Source organism: Trematomus bernacchii, unplaced genomic scaffold, assembly GCF_902827165.1.
Source record: "Trematomus bernacchii unplaced genomic scaffold, fTreBer1.1, whole genome shotgun sequence".
Taxonomy (NCBI): Eukaryota; Metazoa; Chordata; class Actinopteri; order Perciformes; family Nototheniidae; genus Trematomus; species Trematomus bernacchii.
The window spans coordinates 17,466,447-17,486,725 of NW_022988043.1; the positions used below are offsets into that span (position 1 = coordinate 17,466,447).

The 20,279-nt window shown below is 42.0% G+C and overlaps 1 protein-coding gene across 1 annotated transcript; it reads right to left on the reverse strand.

Annotated features, from left to right (window-relative positions):
* Positions 1-335: 335 nt before the first annotated feature.
* Positions 336-19,768, reverse strand: LOC117472973 (neuropeptide FF receptor 2-like). The gene is made up of 3 exons (XM_034118440.1): positions 19,441-19,768; positions 10,021-10,120; positions 336-1,188 (listed from the first exon to the last, which is right to left on the reverse strand). The coding sequence occupies exons 1-3, from the start codon at positions 19,766-19,768 to the stop codon at positions 336-338; spliced, it is 1,281 nt and encodes a 426-aa protein (XP_033974331.1).
* Positions 19,769-20,279: the final 511 nt, after the last annotated feature.

Genomic DNA, 20,279 nt, shown 5'->3' on the forward strand with positions numbered 1-20,279 from the left:
CACAACCTGCGTCCATTTTTTACATGGCACAATATGTGCAACATACGTCGTGTGGCTTCCAGGTGATAAGGAACTGTGTTCAACAAAATTAGTGTTCTATTTTTTTTGATTGGTTATTTAGGTGTCTGTTTTGGAGACATATTTATCCCAGAAGCAAACACTGTGAGGTAGCCCGCTTCAAGACAAACCAAATAATAAATGAATGCTTTATATGTCATTTCAAGGATAAGTATCTTCATTGCCTTGGACAAACTACTACTAAGCGGTTCTGGATGAATAATGTTTCAATGATACAGGTCATTTTCAGAAATGTGAACACCTTTGATAACGTTTTATCAAATGGAAACTGCAGTCACCCCCCCGCTGCTGCAAGAAGCCTTCTCCAGGTCCTCCATTACCAAGTCCTGTTCAGTGACATGATTGAGTCGCCTGGAAGTGTTCTTATCTAGACTGTTGAGAGAAATAGGCTCCAGGGACGTCTGTGCGTTGTTAGCTGGGAGCACAGAGTTTCCCTGCAGCCTGTGTGAGTAGGTGTTCCTCCGCTGTCCGTCCGCCGTGCACAGGCTGAATTTGAACACAGCTTGAAATCCTCTGCGGAAATTCTCGTTGAAGAAACCATAAATGATGGGATTGACGCTGCTGTTGAAGAAGGCTAGCCAGTGGGCAAAGGGGTAAATGTAAATGTTGATGATTCTGTACTGCTGCTCAGTCAGGCTGGCGTAGTCGCTCAACATCATGAGGGTCCACAGAGGTAACCAGGAAAGGGTGAAAAGCAAAGCAACTATTAGAAGCATTTTAATCACCCTTTGCTTTTTCTTTGAAACAGTGCGCCGGTTTTCATGGCCCGGCTTTCCTGCTGTCGGAACTGAAGTTTTGAAAAGTGTGATGCCAATCCGGGAGTACATGATCACTATGAGGGAAAGTGGAGCTAGATAGATGTTTGCAAACAGAACCGTGGTGTAAACCTTCCTCATCTCCTGGTTTGGCCAGTTCTCTCTGCACCAATAAAACGGGCTTGTTTTGTTGTCATAACCCAGTAAAATCCGAATGGTGTGCTCCTTGGTAACTTGTAGCATCACCCCAGATGGACACATGATGGATATGGCCAGAACCCAGATAATGACTATTATCAAGGAGGCTGTGGATATAGTCAGCTTTTGCTTGAATGGGTAGACAATGCATCTGAATCTGCAAAAAGAAAATAAGGGAAAAAAGGACGGGATCAGGAAGATTCAAGTAGACATTTAACCTGTTTATAAAAATATGTTTTCCACAAATGTTGAGTGACAGCAAAGAACATTTACTTCAAAAATGATAAGTATTCAAAGGGATGTTATCCAAAACCTCTAGGTCATATGTATAAAGCAGTGGTTATTCACCTTTTTTTATGAAGCAACCCTTTCCATATTATTGAGTAAACAGACAACACTTGACTAACTATATCTCCATAGTTCAATGCATATAACAATAAAAATGCAGAAACACTGTTAAACTGTCAACGTTTGAGCCAAACCTCATGAGTCCTGTCAATATTGCATCAGAGATCGGTTTCCTGATTTGTGTAATTTGATGTAATATTTATATTTTTTGCAAAAATCCTTGATACTAAATGGAATTGTATTTGTACAAATACGGTGTTTTCATTTTCCTGGGAATACAGCAGCATGTTTCGTCAACTGTGCCCTTCTAATCTTAAAAAATACACTTTGTTCATAGAAACACATAGAGTACACAGATATGGGATATATATATATATATCATATTTTTGTTTTGAGTTGTCTTTCACCTCCTAAAATTATGACTGTTGCTTACCACGTGTATATTTAGAATAATTAGCTGAGACATACAATATTTAAATAAATAAAAAGATCAACAAGGTGAAAGCACATACATAGACAAAATTCATTTGTATTTGCGATAACTCTGGGGTCAGGTTTCAATAGAGAACATTGACGTGACTGTTTCTGCTTGATTCCCCTTTTCATCGCTGCAAAGCGCAATATTTACTTTAGACTCATTTCAAAACAATTTGGGCATAATTATCCAAGCCTCTCTTATTATCGCCATTGTGATCCATGACTACTTTATATTGGTTGTGTTGAATGTTATTAAAAGGTAAATAATATCTGCAGCAAACTGTGCAAAAGGGTGAAGTGGTGCTTTTTGAAAGAGCACAAAAGCACACCATGCTGTTTTTACTAAATGGTGATGAATATCTCAGAGAACCTTTGAGATTTTTAAGGACCATTTTTCCTTCTTTCTTTTAACTGCTTTCTATATATTTTTGAGGAATTTAAGCTCTGATTAACCTAAAATTATATTTAAATTAGAACAGAGGTCTACTGTTCAATTTGGTATAAATGAGCAGCTCATACGGTGTGCTGTCTGTATGTTTCCTTCTGAAGTGTCAGCAGTGTGTCCCTGCAGTATGTGACATCCCTGCCAGCAGCAATGTAAGTCTGAGGTTGAAAGCCACAATCAAGTGAGAGTCTGTTGACTCCGTACTCCTCTGTGAGATGGAACCGCTCTGTGTAGCTAATACGCTCTTTGCCCTTTTTTTTGTCAGACCCATCTTTCTTTATTTCTGGCACTTTGAAGAGCTGAATAGAGGTATGACTAACTACATCCGTGAACCTATGGCCAATCTTCCACATTTTTTTAGTGCTTTGCTGAAAACCTCTTTAGGGTTTTTTCCCACAAGCCCTTTTCTGAGACATCTGAGAGAAGATACTTACCAGATACGTTGGAAAATGAGGCAATTTTTTGTAGCTATACTTACAAAAAAGAATGCACTCTAATTTGGATGTGTCCCACCAAATTAAAATTGTATTTTACAACAGACTTTCCTTCAAGAAATTGGTGTTATTTTTCGTCTGAAACCAGAATTCATTATTGATTTATGATTTCCTCGTGACTTCTGTACTTAAGAACGGCATGTAGTTATTTTTAACTAGTTTTTTTTTGTTACATTTTCAACATCGTGGATAAAGCCTTATATGCTCCCGGCAACACACTGAACTTTGCCTCCTTATTACACTCACCCAGGGGCGGATCTAGAAAAATATTCATGGGGTGGCAAGAGGGTGGCAGGAGATTTTGAGGGTTGGCATCCCCTAGCAGAAGTATATGCTGATTTAATCGCAGTCATATCAATTGATGTTAACTTGGAAAGCCACACTATTGATATTTTAACTCAATAGAGAGGCGAAGTCCCTCCCCTTCCGGTGGGACTCATGGGACCTTATTTCGGAAAAAGTTTGTATTGAAGTCAATGGAGAGAGAAAGATTATCTTTCGATCCCGTTTGAATTGTGCCACTAATTACACATATGATGTTTGTTAATCTTAAATAATAATTTCCATGTCGAAAAAGTCACAGTTTGTCGTAAAACTGTTGAAATATAAGACTATGAAAAATACGCAACTTGAAAGACTTCAAATCCCAGAATCCCGGTCCCGCATGCTGGCTCTTACGGAACCGACTAACTCCCCTTGTGTGTATGTACAGCTCTCAACATGCCCAGACTTGTAGTGATTTTCACCTCTTTTAATACTTTTCGCCTCATTCTGAAAGAAAGAAGTGAAATGTGCCAACGTGACGGCCGTCTTGGTGTGTGGTGCGAGACGGGGGATGTAGTTCATTGAGCGGTTTCACACAAAAAAGATGTTACTTCACAGTTTTACGACACATTTTTATTTTTTTGACTTGTAAAATTATCTTTTAAATTGACAAACATCATATGTGTAATTCGTGGCACAATTCAAACGGGATCGAAAGATAATCTTTCTCTCTCCATTGACTGACCGGTAGACAGCTCTCTTTTCGTCACAACGGTGCGGTAAAGTGACTGCAGTACCGCTCCCGCTGCTCCGATTCTCCGGCCCATCTCATGCTCCATTGTTCCCTCACTCGTGAACAAGACCCCGAGATACTTGAACTCCTTCACTTGGGGTAAGGACTCATTCCCTACTTGGAGTGGACAGTCCATCGGTGTCCTGCTGAGAACCATGGCCTCAGATTTGGAGGTGCTGATCCTCATCCCAGCCTCTTCACACTTGGTTGCGAACCGATCCAGTGAGTGCTGAAGGTCGCAGACCGATGAAGCCATTAGAACCACACCGCTGCCTTTGACACAATATCCCATAGCATCCTCCTCAGCCGCCTGTCAGACTACCTTGGCCTCAGTCACACAGCTCTTGCCTGGTTCGAGTCCTACCTCTCTAACAGGACTCACTTTGTTACCATCAGTGACTGCAGCTCCCCTCCGGCCCCAGTTAACCAAGGTGTACCTCAAGGCTCTGTGCTGGGACCCCTCCTATTCACCATCTACATGCTCCCACTTGGTCAAATCATCCGCCAACATGGTCTCAGCTTTCACTCGTATGCCGATGACACACAGCTCTATTTCTGCACCAAACCGTCCACACAGCTCCCACCTCTTTCCCTTGTCAACTTCCTCCAGGACATCAAAAACTGGATGTCATCAAACCTGCTAAAAATAAACAGCAACAAAACTGAGCTCATCATTGTGGCTCCCAAGGTGCAGCTCCAGAAGGTTGGTGACCTGCTTCTCACCATTGACGACTGCTCCATCTCCCCGTCCACTGAAGTCCGCAACCTGGGAGTCATCCTGGACTCCACTCTCTCTTTCCAGGCGCATATCAAATCCATGACCAAATCCGCCTTCTACCATCTCAAAAACATTGCCAGACTCCGCCCCTCACTCTCTGACTCTGTGGCAGAAACACTCATACACGCCTTCATCACATCCCGTCTGGACTACTGCAATGGAGTCCTGTCCGGGGTTCCCAGCAAAAACCTGGCCAGGCTCCAATATGTCCAGAACTCTGCCGCCAGGCTTCTCACCCGCACTAAGCCATGGCAACATATCCCCCCCACCCTCATCCACCTTCACTGGCTGCCGGTCAAGTCCCGGATTCACTATAAAACACTCCTCCTCACGTACAAGTCCCTCCATACCCTCGCCCCCCAGTACTTAACAGACCTCCTACATCCCTACACCCCCTCTCGGAGTCTGCGGTCCTCAGACACGGGCCTGCTCTCCATCCCCCGCTCTCGCCTTCGTACTGTGGGTGACAGGGTGTTCAGTGTTGCGGCCCCCACCCTCTGGAATGCACTTCCTCCCGAGATCCGGAACGCTGCCTCACTGCACATCTTCAAATCCTCACTAAAAACGCACCTGTTCACTATGGCCTTCGGACCCTAGTCCTTTCCTGGTCCCCTGGCTTCCTTTATTTATTTATTTTCTTGTTTTGTTCACTCCTCATTGTCTGTTTTGTTTTGTCTGTCCACCATGTACAGCGACCTTGGGTCCCGTGAAAGGCGCTTTATAAATTCCATTTATTATTATTATTATTATTATTATTATTATATTACAAACAGGATTGGCGGAGGCCAACCCTCACCGGAAATTGGTCTGACTTACTGCCGAGGACCCGGACACAGCTCTCGCTTTGGGAGTACAGAGATTGGATGGCCCTGAGTAGAGACCCCCTAACTCCTGCAGCACCTCCCACAGTAACTCCCTGGGAACCCGGTCATACACCTTCTCCAAGTCTACAAAACACATGTAGACCGGATAAGGCCCCCTCCAGGATCCTTGCGAGAGTAAAAAGCTGATTCCACGACCAGGACGGAATCCGCATTGTTCCTCCTCAATCTGAGGTTCAACAATCGGCCTGACCCTCCTTTCGAGTACCTTAGAGTAAACTTTCCCGGGGAGGCTGAGTAGTGTGATGCCTCTGTAATTGGCACACACCCTCTGATCCCCCTTTTTGAAAAGGGGGATCAGAGGGTCTGCCACTCCTTCGGTACTGTTTCCGAATTCCACGCAACGTTGATGAGACGTGTCAACCATGACAGTCCCTCAACACCCAGAGCCTTCAGCATTTCTGTGCGGATCTCATCCACCCCCGGGGCTTTGCCACTGTGGAGTTGTTTGACGACCTCAGTGACCTCCCCCCGGGAGATTGGTGTTGATCCCCCATCATACTCCAGCTCTGCCTCTACCATAGAGGGTGGAGTTGTCGGGTTCAGGAGTTCCTCAAAGTGTTCCTTCCAACGCCCTATGACTCCATCAGTTGAGGTCAACAACGTCCCATCCTTACTGTACACATTACATGTAGATGGTTCCCTGCTTCCCCCTCCTGAGGTGTCGGACAGTTTTCCAGAACAACTTTGGTGCCGCCCGAAAGTCCTTTTCCATGTCTTCTCCGAACTTCTCCCACACCCGCTGCTTTGCCTCGGCCACGGCCTCGGGAGTCCTCCGGGATAACAAATCCCTGAAGGCCTCCTTCTTCAGTCGGACGGCTTCCCTGACCACCGGTGTCCACCAGGAGGTTTGAGGGTTACCGCCCCTTGAGGCACCTAAGACCTTGAGACCACAGCTCCCCTCAGCGGCTTCAGCAATAGAGGCTTTGAACACCGCCCACTCTGGTTCAATGTCCCCAACCTGCACAGGAATGCCCGAAAAGCTCCGCCGGAGGTGTGAGTTGAAGGCCTCCTGAACTTGGGCCTCCTCCAGACGTTCCCAGTTCACCCGAACTACACGTTTGGGCTTACCAGGTCTGTCCAGAGGCTTCCCCCGCCACTCGACCCAACTCACCACCAGATGGTGATCAGTTGACAACTCCGCCCCTCTCTTTACCCGAGTGTCCAAAACATACGGCCTCAGGTCCGATGATACGATAACGAAATCGATCATGGACCTTCTGCCTAGGGTGCTCTGGTACCACGTACACTTATGAGCATCCTTATGTTCGAACATGGTGTTTGTTATGGCCAATCCATGACTAGCACAGAAGTCCAGTAACAAACCACCACTCCGGTTCAGATCAGGGGGGCCGTTCCTCCCAATCACGCCCCTCCAAGTGTCTCCATCATTGCCCACATGTGCGTTGAAGTCTCCCAGCAAGATTAAAGAGTCCCCTTCAGGAGCCCCATACAGGACTCTTTCCAGGGTCTCCAAGAAGGCCGTATACTCTGAACTGCTGTTAGGTGCATAAGCACACACAACAGTCAGAGTTTTCCCCCCTATAACCCGCAGGCGTAGGGAGGCGACCCTCTCGTCCACTGGGGTAAACTCCAACAATGAAGCACCCAACCAGGGGCTTGTGAGTATCCCCACACCCGCCCGGCGCCTCACACCTTGGGCAACTCCGGAGAAGAATAGAGTCCAACCCCTATCCAGAAGTAAGGTTCCAGAGCCGATGCTGTGCGTAGAGGTGAGCCCAACCAGATCCAACTGGTAACGCTCCACCTCCCGCACAAGCTCCGGCTCCTTCCCCCCCAGAGAGGTTACGTTCCACGTCCCCAAAGCCAGCTTCTGTCGCCCGGATCTGGTCCATAGAGACCCTCTGTTTTCACTGCCACCCTTCTGGCAGCGCACCCGACCCCATCGCTGTTTCCCGTAGGTGGTGGGCCCGCGGGACGGAGAAGCAGAGGTGTTGCCCACGTTGCCTTTTCAGGCTGTGCCCGGCCGGGCTCCGTGGCAAGCCCGGCCACCAGACGCTCGCCGACGAGTCCTCCTTCTGGGCCTGGCTCCAGAAGGGGACCCCGGGCTTCCTCCGGGCCGGGTATCCTCACTTCGTGTGTCGTCTTTCATGAGGTCTTTTGAACCAATCTCAGTCTGGCCCCTTGTCTGAGACCAATTTGCCATGGGAGACCCTACCAGGAACACAAGGTTCCAGACAACACAGCCCCCAGGTTCAACAGGGCACACAAACCTCTCTACCACGGTAAGGTGCTGGTTCTTCAGATATATAAGGTGGCAGACATAATTGAATGAATTTTAACTGAACAATAACTGAATGAGTTTGTTTCACTCTTAGACCAGCAGGGGTGCCAAATATATGCAGGCTGCTGCAATAAGTACATTAATTAACTGTCTCATCGATGTTTGTCTGTATGAATATGATCGTTTATGTGTAGGTGGCATAAGAATGTTTAATTTAGGTGCCAGGGTTCCGATGGGGACCCTGACTTTATGGGGGGGGCTGTGACGGCCCCAGAGCCTGTGGCCTGTTAGTGGTGTGCGTGTGTGTTGCAGGTCCTTTGATGGGGGTGGAGCTGAGGAGACAATCAGCATAACTGGGGACACCTGGCCGGAGCCCAGGTTCTACTTAAGCCCAGCTGCCCGGAGTCACGGGGCCTTCGCCACTCTCTCCAAGACTCCTGTGGGGAGACCCTCGCCGGAATCCTTTCCCCTCGCCCACCCTTGTTTTTGGTGTTGCCACAATAAATGTGCCGTGGTTTTTGGAAACCCCTGAACGTCTCTCTCTCTCTTTCCGTTGTGGCCTACGAGCCGGTCATAACATGGACGGACACATTTCTTGAGCCGTTTCCGTGTGGACGGAAGACTTTTTTGAAAACGACTAAGGTTCGTTTTCATTTTCGTCTCCGTGTGGACGGGGCCTAAATACAACATGTATTCATCTTTAAACTTCTTAGCCATTAAGAGAGCTCCTAGCTGAGTGTCTTTATTGGGAATCAATTGGATCCCGCCTCCAATGCTGTATCCATTTCTATATACACATCCATGTTCGGAGGAAAGAGGACAGGAAGCTTTCAAAAAGTTGACATCATCAGATATTGCGTGAAGCATGGTGTAATTATTGGCAGCTGCATGCGTCTGTTCTCAGACTAGATTAGAAACTGACAGTAGACAGGACTGATGACTACCATGTTAGAGAGAAGGTTTATTGCTTGGAGCTCTCACTGTGAAAGGATCTTTTGATTTGTAGTTTAAGAGCACACGCATGCAGAGACATCTGGGCTGATCAATTTCAATACATGGTGTTGATGTTAAAGATAAGAGGAAAAGGGGATTCTGTTAGGTATGATGGTATGATAGCAATAAGCTCACATATGAATAGATCCAGTTGTTAGGATCTGGCTTTTCCGTGCATTAATACAACGGCCAATAGGGCAGACAAAATGCCCTTTATCCACTCATCCATTCAAATCTAACTCTAATCTTCTGCCTGATGGACGGTGACTTTGACCTTTTGTGTCAAAGCATTTCAAATCATTTTCCTTTCTAGAGGCACAGACCCCCTCAGGTAATTGCAATTGGTGACAGTGACAGTGCTTAATGTTTGAGTACTGGGCGATACAAATAATACAGCTCTGCCATTTTACAGCTTGGATGCCAATATAAACACCACCGGATGTGAGGGGTTTACATTTCCCTATACTGCAGCCTCCTCCAATGGTTTAAAAAGTGATTAAGCAAGATTTAGAGCCAGCTGGTGTCATCTGCATGAACAGCAATTAGGCAATTCAGCACAATGGTTGAAAAGAGGACAAGCACATAAAGATGAGAAGGCTGTACAAACATCCTCATTGGGCTGTCTTTATAAGGGGATGGAAAATGATGTAAAGGGACAAAAAAGACGATGTGGTGCTGATTTTGTTTTAAACTCACTTAAAATATATCTTTATTTGTGAATTGAAGGTTTAAACATATATGTATCTAAGGTGAGCCGGAACCTTGGGGAACACATATCCGTTTTTAAATATTCTGAACTCAAGGTTCACCAATGAAGATTTTCTTTTTAAACATTGTTCCAAAATGGGAATTTTTTTTCACAAATATGATGCCATCAAACTGTCACTTCACTTTACCAAGAAGAAATGTTAGGACTCATTTTGGATTTAACACCCAAAAAATTGATAAAGGCTGTTAGCTTTCCTCTCAGCCAAATCAAATAAAAAACAATTCTGGAGCATTTTTACATATCTTCCTATCACAAAAAAAAGATAAATACAGAAAGCTCCAGAAAGGCAGTCACTGAAAATTGAGATTAGAATACTTAGTCAGGAAAATGAATCGGGTTGTGACGCCTTTGTGAAGGTTCGTGTTCTCGGAGTGGTTGCTGCTGTAATCCGTTTACTTTTGCACATAAAGCACTTGGGCAATTCAAGTGTGAAAGATGCTGGGTAGAGGAAATGTACTGTCATATTACATGTAGCAGTAAAAGTGAAATACAGCCACTGTACCTGTCTACAGCAATAGCAACCAGAGTGAAGACGGATGCTGACACGGAGATCCCCTGGATCATGCCGCTCATCTTGCAGACCAGGCTTCCGAAAGGCCATCCTGTTGGCAAGAATAACACGTTGCAACAAAACATCAGTGCACAAATTCAGACTGCCTCGAGCACATTCACATAAGAACATTAGAGTAGTTGGGAGGCTTTTGCAACAATATATAATTAAGCTGTCTTGAGGGGGAAAAGTCTAAAACGTGTTTAGCCTACTTTATCAGGGCTGAGATGCTGACAGTGTTTGTGTCTTATTGTGGCTGACTCAAAAGTAACAGAGACTTCAAATGTGTTCAGAGCTTCACTAATACTGAGGGTTAGACATTGCTGCTCCATCTTTGATCATTGAATCTGTCTCTTGTGAGTCCCACAGATTTATGAAAGAGCAATACATCATTTCTGAAGTATCCCTTTTTTTAGGGGAGGGGTTTGGTGGTCGACAGGTGCCGAAGGATTATTGATAATGGTACTTGTAGCAGCCTGTGGAGCGAGGTTCAAAAGAGTTGCACTTTGTTGTGTTCATGTTCTATTCAGTGATAAGAACTTTAGGCAATGGTTAATTATAGCATGACCATGATGTGTTCAATGTTGTCTTGTGTGACGACCCCTGCTTTAAGGTCCTGTGGTGTGTATGGCGCTTTAACATTCTTCCTCTGCTTGCACTGATTGAGGACACCTGACGGATGGCACCGGAGGATCACCTCTGCTTGCACTGATTGAGGACACCTGACGGATGGCACCGGAGGTTTAAGAGGCCGGAGCCAGATTCTTGATCTCTCTCCCCTGCAGAGGACCGGACCTGGGAGAGCAGCCACGTTGCCTATTCTTTCTTTGCTTTGTCTTTTTTGTTTGGCTTCGGCCACATTGAGCTTTATAATATATATATGAAATACCTTTTTCCTATATATACTCGTCCTTCTCCACGCATTTGTTATGGCTAAGAGCCAGGCCATGACACTTGTAAAACATTTTTTATGAAAAAAAGTATGCAAACGGGTAAAGAAAAAAGGGATGTGGGATGTTAAAGCACAGGATTTATATTTTTCTTTAAAACAAATTCTGTGTTAACAATTTGTTATCGAAACGTGGAATTTCACTGGTATTGCTACAAAATAAAACATTTATGGATTTCTGACATCCCTAGTCAGTAAACAGGTCATTATAATCATGTAAAGGTCTCCTATCACGCAAAATGCACTTTTTAATGTCCTTTATACATAAATAATGTCCCCGGTGGGTAAGGAGACTCACAACGTGTCAGAAAACAAAACCCTCTCTCTTTTCCTCCGTACCCAAATCTCTCACAACGGAGCTGATCCAGATTTGCGTCCGATATGACGTAATATTGGAAATATGGGCTGGCTTTACACCCACGGCCCTATGAGAAACAGTGCTATCAGAAACAATGCACGATGTGTTTTGGCCGTAATGTGGTCTTTGTTTACATTAGCAAGCATCGCTAACACTCAGAGCTAACCTGTACTGGAGTATGTGTAAAAAAAGGAACTCACCTTGTGGGAAACCCGCAATAGGAAAAGCATTTGAGCTCCATACTGTTTCAGAAATAATCCTTGATGTGGTTTGGAACATGATATGGCATTTAATCACGGTAGAATTCTGATCAGGCATTAGCTCCGCCTCCTCTTTTTTTCTTTTTTCAAGCTAAGGACACAAAATCTGCGTTTCTCTAAAAGGGCTGAAATAGAGGGATATGAGGGATGTCTAAAATGCACGATCTGTTTGGTATTTTGAGCAAAACACATGGACAACTAATATATGCCTAAAAATATCATGATAGGAGATCTTTAAGGAACTTGCACTGGTAAGATTGAACAAAACGTTTAACACTTGAACCGCCAAATGGATAATTTGTCCCCCTTGTGTTTTGAAATATGTGTTAATCTGTTAATATAAATTGCCGTGACCTGACCGGTGAGCGGAGCAAAACCCACGTTTCAAGTTAGATCTATCACATTTAGCTATTTTATCTACCACTGGATCAAGCTAAACTAGTTATAAATATGTTTATTTTTTCTGTCTGGTCCCTTATAACTGTATCAGCGAGCTGCATGAGACTGATACATGTCAGAGGGCTGTCAGAGGGAGAGAGAGAAAGAGGAGCACTTAATGACATTTCAATTTGTTTTGATTATAAACTGAAGCAATGCAAAAGTGTACCACATTAACTGAGATTTTGATAGTTTTTTGGTCTTACTGAGTATACAAGGAAATTATGAAAACCAACAAACACAAAAATCACATCTCTGCGAGTGCAGAAGCTATTGCGATAGGGGGTAAAAAATTACCCCCCTCTGCGGTTCTAGGAGTAATGGAATGTTGGCAGTTCTAGTGTTAATCCCCTTGAGAAGATAAACGTGGTTTTTTAAATACTGTTTTAAATTGATAATCCATCTGTGCAAGGTTACCATCACATGATCTGTGGAAGAATTGCTTTGTGACAGATCAAATCAAATCAAATCAAGTTTTATTTATATAGCACATTTTTAAACGATTTTTGGTCGAGCCAAAGTGCTGGACATATAATAAAATACCCTACAGTAAAGACACTTTACAGCAAATACAACAGCACAGTTTGTTCAGAATATCAGTATGAGAAAAACGACACCCTCTGTCCTTAGACCCTCACATCGTACAAGGAAAAACGTAAAGTTATGACGCTGACAGTTGTTTTTACCACTTGTTTCCATTGCCTCGATTTTACACATCCGTGCTCTGCATTCATATAGAAAATATTTGGACATTTACCCTAATCATTGCTGACCTTTCAAAGCATGCCCAGTTAATTAGAGATGATAAATATACACAATGTATTTATTATCACAACAAGATCACAATTCTCCTGTATCTTTTACTTATATTTACCTTCTTTTTTGTTGTTGTGGGGAACATACTGCAAATAGTCAAATGAGAAACCTTCACTTACAGCTGAGCCATAATTCTTTCCAAAAATGTCTTCTCGGGAGAAAACACTAATCTCTCTGCAACCGCCCACTAACACGATAACTGTTACAAACATAGCACTTATGATTCTTGGTTGTTTTAAGTAAGTTGAATTTAAATTGTTTCAAAACCTTTTCTAAAAACAATTCACCTGTACTATTTATGTACACATCAAATGTGAACTTGTTTTAATACTTACAGGTAAAAGTACATTTGTCTATTTTCCAGATTGCCATTTTTTGTATCCCCTAACTGTCAAGTGAAAAACAATGATCTACTAATGTTTGATTTTTTTCTGAATAGTTTTTCTAGCTTTAGAATTTGCAAAGCCCATGAAGATGTCTTAAGCTAGAAAAACTATTAAAAAAGCTAGAATCGTCATGTATACAGTATATGTATAATAGTAAAACATTGACAGAAAACAATTAATTTCACAGTGATTACTTTGATGTCCTTTCAATGAATTTAGCTAATACATTAACTACTGTATAATAAAAAGTCACATGTTGTCTATTAAGCTGCAGAAGTGATGCAAGTGTGATCATGCAGGCCCATTAACCATCATATCATAAACAGTGTCCCTTTCATGTCTTCCTTGTGATGCTTCTTTCATGGGGTTCCCAAATTGCAAGAGATCACTAAGCAGTGATTCAGATCCATTAGAGCATTAAGCACATTAAATATCCTAATGTTGCTCAAGATAAATGCTTTCTTTGAGAGACAAAAGCAGATTGTTGGGTGTCCAGTCTGAGGTCAAGCAAGAGGCTCAGATCACTGCAGCCAGACAGACAGAGACAAAAGGCCACACATAATTATTCTGATCTCTCATCTTCATCAACAACATAGGCCGTAAACATAGAAGGAGGAACCAATGTGTCACATCCCTGAAAGACATGCCATTCAGAGAACTTTTAAATCTTCTCTGACATCACTTATTTTTCTATTTTGAGCCAATACGCGGCCAAACACGTCACGTCCTTGATAAACATGTCACCCAGAGGATATTTAAGTCTTTCCTTTTCTTCTATTTTGACGCTTGTCGTTCTGACTGGTGTGCACTTTTGAGCCGTACACTCGGCAACACTGTCCTGTCAGACTGTGATTCATAACCCGGGCAAATGTCATTGGCTGTCTGAATGTCCACTCCCTAGCGCTGAAATGCATCAGGCTGTCACCACAAAGCTTCCTGGTGGGAATGCTGGTAGACTTCAAGAGCTCTTCCCACACTGATTGACACAGTGCTTTATAGCACAGCCCACTGAGTTCAATTTACATTGTGTGATACCAAGTCTGTGCCTTTCTGCAGAGCCTGACTTGCCATCCCCTTTCTTTTTAGCAGGCATCACTTTTTCTGTTATTCCCCCTCTGCTACATTTGAGAAGTGCTTCCCTGACTGCTGTGCTTCTGGCAGGAACTCCATTTCAAGATAGCAACGTTGCTTTTTTTTTTTAAAACTACATATTTTCCTTTATATCTTGCTCTACTCCCTGAAGGAGACCCTTCTTTCCTTGAAGCTCAGTTTGGTCGGATGATCAGCTGTAGGACAAGTTTGCAAATGCCAGTCAACTGGAATGATTACTGTTGCTTCCCCTCCCCCTCCTGTCATATCTCTATTATATGTCACATGACATACTTGGGTGAACAAATTACCTTTCAAAGGACTGCATTTAATAGCAAATCGGTACAGCTCTTATTGTTACTTTGTACATATTTATACACACAATAGAAGCTGCTAGTTCTAAAGTCTAAAGTGCACATTTTCTCACTCATCGAAAAAACCATTATGTATGAATATGCACAATATGTTATTGCAAAAGTTTGACTACTGGACATTTCATATCTTTATTCTCTGTGTGAATGCGAAAAGTTTTACTTTTTTTTTTTTAAATGCGTACACGCAAAAAACTGCGATTTAAGGTGGGATAAGAGGATCTTCGGCAAATGAATATGAAAACCTTTAAACTACAAATAAATCATTTTGTAAATGTAATGTTCAATTAAGCTACACATACACATTTGACCATGGAGCGGATTTATTGAAAAGTTTCTGGTTTACTCTTTGCTATTATTGTCACGTGCATTACAATAAGAAATGATTACATTCATTTTGTAGAAGCTTTTGTCCAATTGCCTCCCAACAGTGAATCAACTTTGAGTTACCATCATTTGAAGTGAGCAGTGCTTACTTAACTGTTGGATTACCTCTTAAGTGCACTTTCATTGCATTTTTTGTAATTTGATGGAGTGTAGAGTACTAAAGTGCAACTACAATGCCCAGCATCATTGAAAAACTTTCCATTATTGTAAACAATTTTGCCCTTTTGTTTGGCAGCCATTAACCCTTCTACTAAAATATATTCAACTCAATCATTCAAAATCAGCAATAAATCAAATAGTAAAAAATGTCTCCCTGATGAAGCTTACAGTGCTTTCATGAAATCCCTCTGCTTCAGTTCTCTCCAGATCGATGCCTTTCTGATCAGTTTCTGCACTGACAGGATGTGGCCTGTTAGACTATAAACAGATTACATGCTGTGGTTTGATTTGGGACATAACAAACCACAGCATTTTTTACAGCTGAGCCTTTCACAAGCACCAATTTATTCTCCTTAACATCCCGTTAAAAAACTCAAGTTGTTTGATGGAAAGATTGTGTTTTTGAAGGAAAAACATGATGTTTAATGTTTTATTTATAGGAAGCAGGGTGTCGTTTCCTGTGTTGAAGGCACAGGACACTTGAATCCCAGGTGGATATTCATTCAAATGTTAACAGGGAGTTGAGCATTAATGCTTTCTAGACGCCTATCGCAGGCTTTCCTCCTGCATTTGCACTTTGAGACTTACTGGAAATATAGCCAGCAGCAGGTTGTTACAACCCGGCACGTAGGCTGGCGTAAGACAGTTAAAAAACGTTCTGGTTATCTTCATCCAGCTGCCAACCTATTTGGGTTTAAATAGTGAAATAAGTAGGTATTACAAAAAACAGCTCCTTACAACTTCACATATCAGCGGTTCCTAAATGCAGAATAAACAGAAACATGGCGACTGACAAAGTTTCTTCCCCAGTTGTTGCCTGCAGCCAGTAAGGACAATCCAATAGAAAAAGATGCAATCAGAAAGATTTTCTTAGCTGATGCTAGTTCCACATTCAGGACGCAGTCTGAAAACTTTGTGCAAAGATAGATATTCAAAAACGTCAAAGTTTCATTTTCTTGGAAGGAATAAAAAAAACCTCCTTGTTTTTGGCTGACTTTGACAACTGTGTGCATGTCTGTAGTGTTGTTCTGCATCCCACCTCATTCACTGGTCAGGAGCTGCACTTACTGTGTTTTTGCTTAGGCATGCGTCATGCTACTAAAAGAAATCAACACATGTCAACATTTGGTAAACAGATGTATAGCTGTGTTGATTGAAAGTTAAAATCATGATTTTGACACAATAGAAAACCAACAACATTGACTTTAGTCTTGTATTATGTAGATTCAATCGGCATATCAGGACAAAGATCAACAACATTTCCATGCTCGCACCCTTGACCAAGCCTAATGTTTCGCTGGCCTCGCTGCATCCATCCTTTACTGTCAGGCTGAATCTAAAAGGCACATCACATTACAATTATAATGCTCTACAAGGGATGACTCATGCTAAATACTCAGCGAACTTTATAACAATGTCAACTTTGTTCACAAAAGGCTACATTTTGAAAATAAACTTGACATATACATACGCCTAAAGGAAGGAGCTCTTTGGTTTTAAATGGCCCCACGACCTTCCTAGAGCAGACCCCATAGGCTTTCTGTAGCACATATATTGGCTTTAAAATGGTGAAAGCTGTAGTATTTTGTATGTGTTTGCATCAAGAACATTAGAGAACATTTGAATTTTCAAATAATGTACTTAAAGGTGGGGTAGGTAAGTTTGAGAAACCGGCTCGAAATACACTTTTTGTTATATTCCATGGAATGCTCTTAACATCCCGATAGCAATGAATATCTTAAGTGCTTTGACAAAAAATCCATTAAAAAATATCATCTGTGGAAGCCGTAATACTGTAAAAAGTACGACCAATCATTTTAGCCGGCCCGGCTAAAATAACTGGATGGCCTACCTGCCTGTCAGCCTTCCATCGGGGCACAAACTTATCTCGTGCCCTCATTGGTCATGTGTGCGTTCGTGTGTGTTGGAGGAGGGGCTCTGTAAGGAAGTGGCAGATTTTCTCCGGTTGTGTATTTTCAAATTCTAGCGATCTCGAGCTGGTTTCTCAAACTTCCCACCTTTAATGTACACTGAATGCGAAATACAATTTGATGTCACCCCAAATGTTAGGGCATGTGTATAATAAGTAACTCTACTCCGTTTCATTAGTATGCATGATTGATGTTCTTTTCTATTAAAGTACATTTTATTTTGTGAACAGTAGGTACAGATTTCAGAGCTCGCTAATTACTTAAAATAGTCAGATGTGAAAAAACTTGACACTACTCTACTGTAGGTTTACTTAAGATATTTAGATTTTTACACTGCTGAAGTATACTGATTCCAAGCCTCAAAAGACATCAGACAGACCTGTTTGCTGGTTATTTAAAAAAAAAGATTTCTTCTTGTTTACTTCCGGAGAGATTTTTTAATTTAATAAACCATTACATCCTTTTTAATATGGAAATCTGATGCAAATCTTTTATTTATTTTTGATAGCTGTAAGCTAGTCATAATATTTGTGGGATTTAATTCTAAATTATTTAATTGTTGGAGGGATTAAATTACACAAAGCACTGTGCCAGATGGATTTCAGCTAACTCCATGTCCAGGGTCTGTTCCAGATTCAGACTGATTACACTGCTGTTTTTAATGCTTCTCTTTTTAAAAGGCAATAGGTGTAAAATATGTTGTAGTAATACCTGTTTAGGCTTGGCACCCAATATGCAAAATGTTGACTAATGATGCCATTTAGTGGATGTACACTCACTGTAATCGCAGCTAATTCATTTGTCATTCAATTGACATTCTTACATAACAAAAGAGACATGGTCGCAGGCTTTATTTTGTGAGTATTTTCCAGCTGACTGCACTGGAGATTGAAGCTGAAAAAAATGATGGCTTCATTTTAGTCAGTTGAGGGCGGACTTGGTTCATCCTAAATCATTATTGCCTTGTTTTTATTGAACAGAAAAGTTGAAGTAAGTGCTGTTTCTGTAGACAGTAGCCTACTCTCAGCAACTATCTCTCTCGCCTTGAGAAACGCTACTGTGAGATTTGTATTGTTGAGAGCCAACTGTCAACTCCAATCATCGCAACGTGTAAAAAGCCCTGCTCTTATTTATGCATGCGGCGATCACAATTTCAACTCCTCTGAGCCTTCCTCACTTCTGATAACTGCAGGCAAACAATAGATCATTCTACCAACGTCTCAAGGTTCATGTTGCGTGGGATGGCCAGCAAGTATGTCTTTTAGTAGTGGAAATGGTACTCCATAATAATTTAAGTCTCAACTGATCACAAAGCAGTCCTGAAGAGGACAAATACCATCAGTAGTTGGGGATTAGGGAACAAGGTAATCAAAGGATTAACAAAGCTAGCAGCTCTGTGATTCGTCATGTAACACTAGTATGCTATTTTATTGAAGTACATTTCCAACTGCTTGGTGCTCAACTCTCAATGTAAACATATATATTTGTATTTATGCACTAGCTCACATGGTTCTCTGCAAACTTTACAGCATGAGTTCACTCAGAATGTCTTTCATATCCAAGCAATTACTACTGAAATATTGTTTCCTGAAATCAGTAGCGATACACAGCCATGGTTACAGTGTTTACATGCATACACTAATGCTCAGATTGCAAGATATTGGAGCTGATAAATCCTTTATTTGCGAGTGTGGGTGAGTTCTGGTCCTGAACGTAATTAGAGCACAAAATATCTGCTAATTACAGATGTTTGTGGATAGGATTTTCTAGAATGTTAGCGTACGTCTTTGCATTACGCTTCAACTGAGACTGACAGTAATTAGGCAATTAGCTTGTAAGTTTATCTTGTCATGAAGCGAAAGTATTTGACGAGGGAAGATTAATACTTAATTTATGCATCCTTCATGGTACCATGAATGTCTTAAACATAGTTAATGGCACTTATTTTTTAAGTCTGTCATGGGATTAAGTATTCGACAAGTGGAAAATTGGACCTGTTGTTGTAATGAGACAAACATTCAGGCGATCGATTTTTCCTTCGAAGACCATGAATGCTTGTTCCAATTTCACAGCCTCCCTACCTTTATTTGTTAGCACATTTCAATCTGTGTAGAAACGGCCAACTGACAATGAAACAGCCAGCTTGGCTAATATTCCTTGCTTTGAGAAAAGTTAAACACGTCAAAAACAACAACACAGTGAAAGCTTCAAATTAGGGTTCTGCTCACCTGTAATTATGTTGTCAAGAAGTGTTGTGGGCATGCAGAAAATCCCAACCAGGAGGTCGCTCACAGCAAGGTTCAAGATGAACAAGTTGGTGACAGTCCGCATGTTTTTGCTCCTCAGCACAATGAAGCACACCACTCCATTTCCCACCATGCACACGAGGAAGATCAGCAGGTAGGACACGATGAAGATGGATGCGGTGGACGGCTGGTGCAGGTAAAATCTAACATAGGTGACGTTGTTCCTCGGTATGAAGGACTCCACCGAGGAGTTGTAAAATGTCCAGTTGTCATAGAGTTGAGTCAAGTTGTCCTCAAGTCCTTTGTTCATTTTAAACCTAAGAAATGAGGGATGGCTTTATGGTCAATCACTTTATTTTCTGAGGCCATATTGAAGACTATTAGAGTATTTAAGTCAGCTTTAAAGAATGAAGAAAAAGACAAAACCCTAAAATGGAACACCAATACATTTTTCTGTAATCATGCTTCTGTGCATAAATATGTATATGTAAACGTTTTAGTTTCTTTTCAACACTTGAGGCATCAGAGTCACTCACATATGGGATTTTTGATTTCTCAATGATGTGCCTCCTAGCTCCTCCGGCTTTTGTTCTGCTTTATAATCTCATCACTATTATCAAGGACGTCCCAATTCTTAAAATCTATCTCAAGGAGAGAGGAGCAAGAAGGCTCCCAGGAGCAGATATGATCGAGGGATCTAAGTGTTGTTGGCACCTGCATTCAAGATGTATATTTATTTAAATGTGGGATCAAACACTTACCTTTACTGTCAGCGCTATTCTGACCCAATTCCGTAACATTCCAACTGGATATTACTAAAG

Bases quoted from the DNA above. Each gene is read 5' to 3' on its own strand.
- LOC117472973 (XM_034118440.1), bottom strand. From the start codon at position 19,768: ATGAACAAAGGACTTGAGGACAACTTGACTCAACTCTATGACAACTGG. The intron at 10,121-19,440 runs GTGAGCAGAACC...TCTTGCCAACAG, and splicing joins TCTTGACAACATAATTACAG to GATGGCCTTTCGGAAGCCTG. The intron at 1,189-10,020 runs GTACAGTGGCTG...TTCTTTTTGCAG, and splicing joins GTTGCTATTGCTGTAGACAG to ATTCAGATGCATTGTCTACC.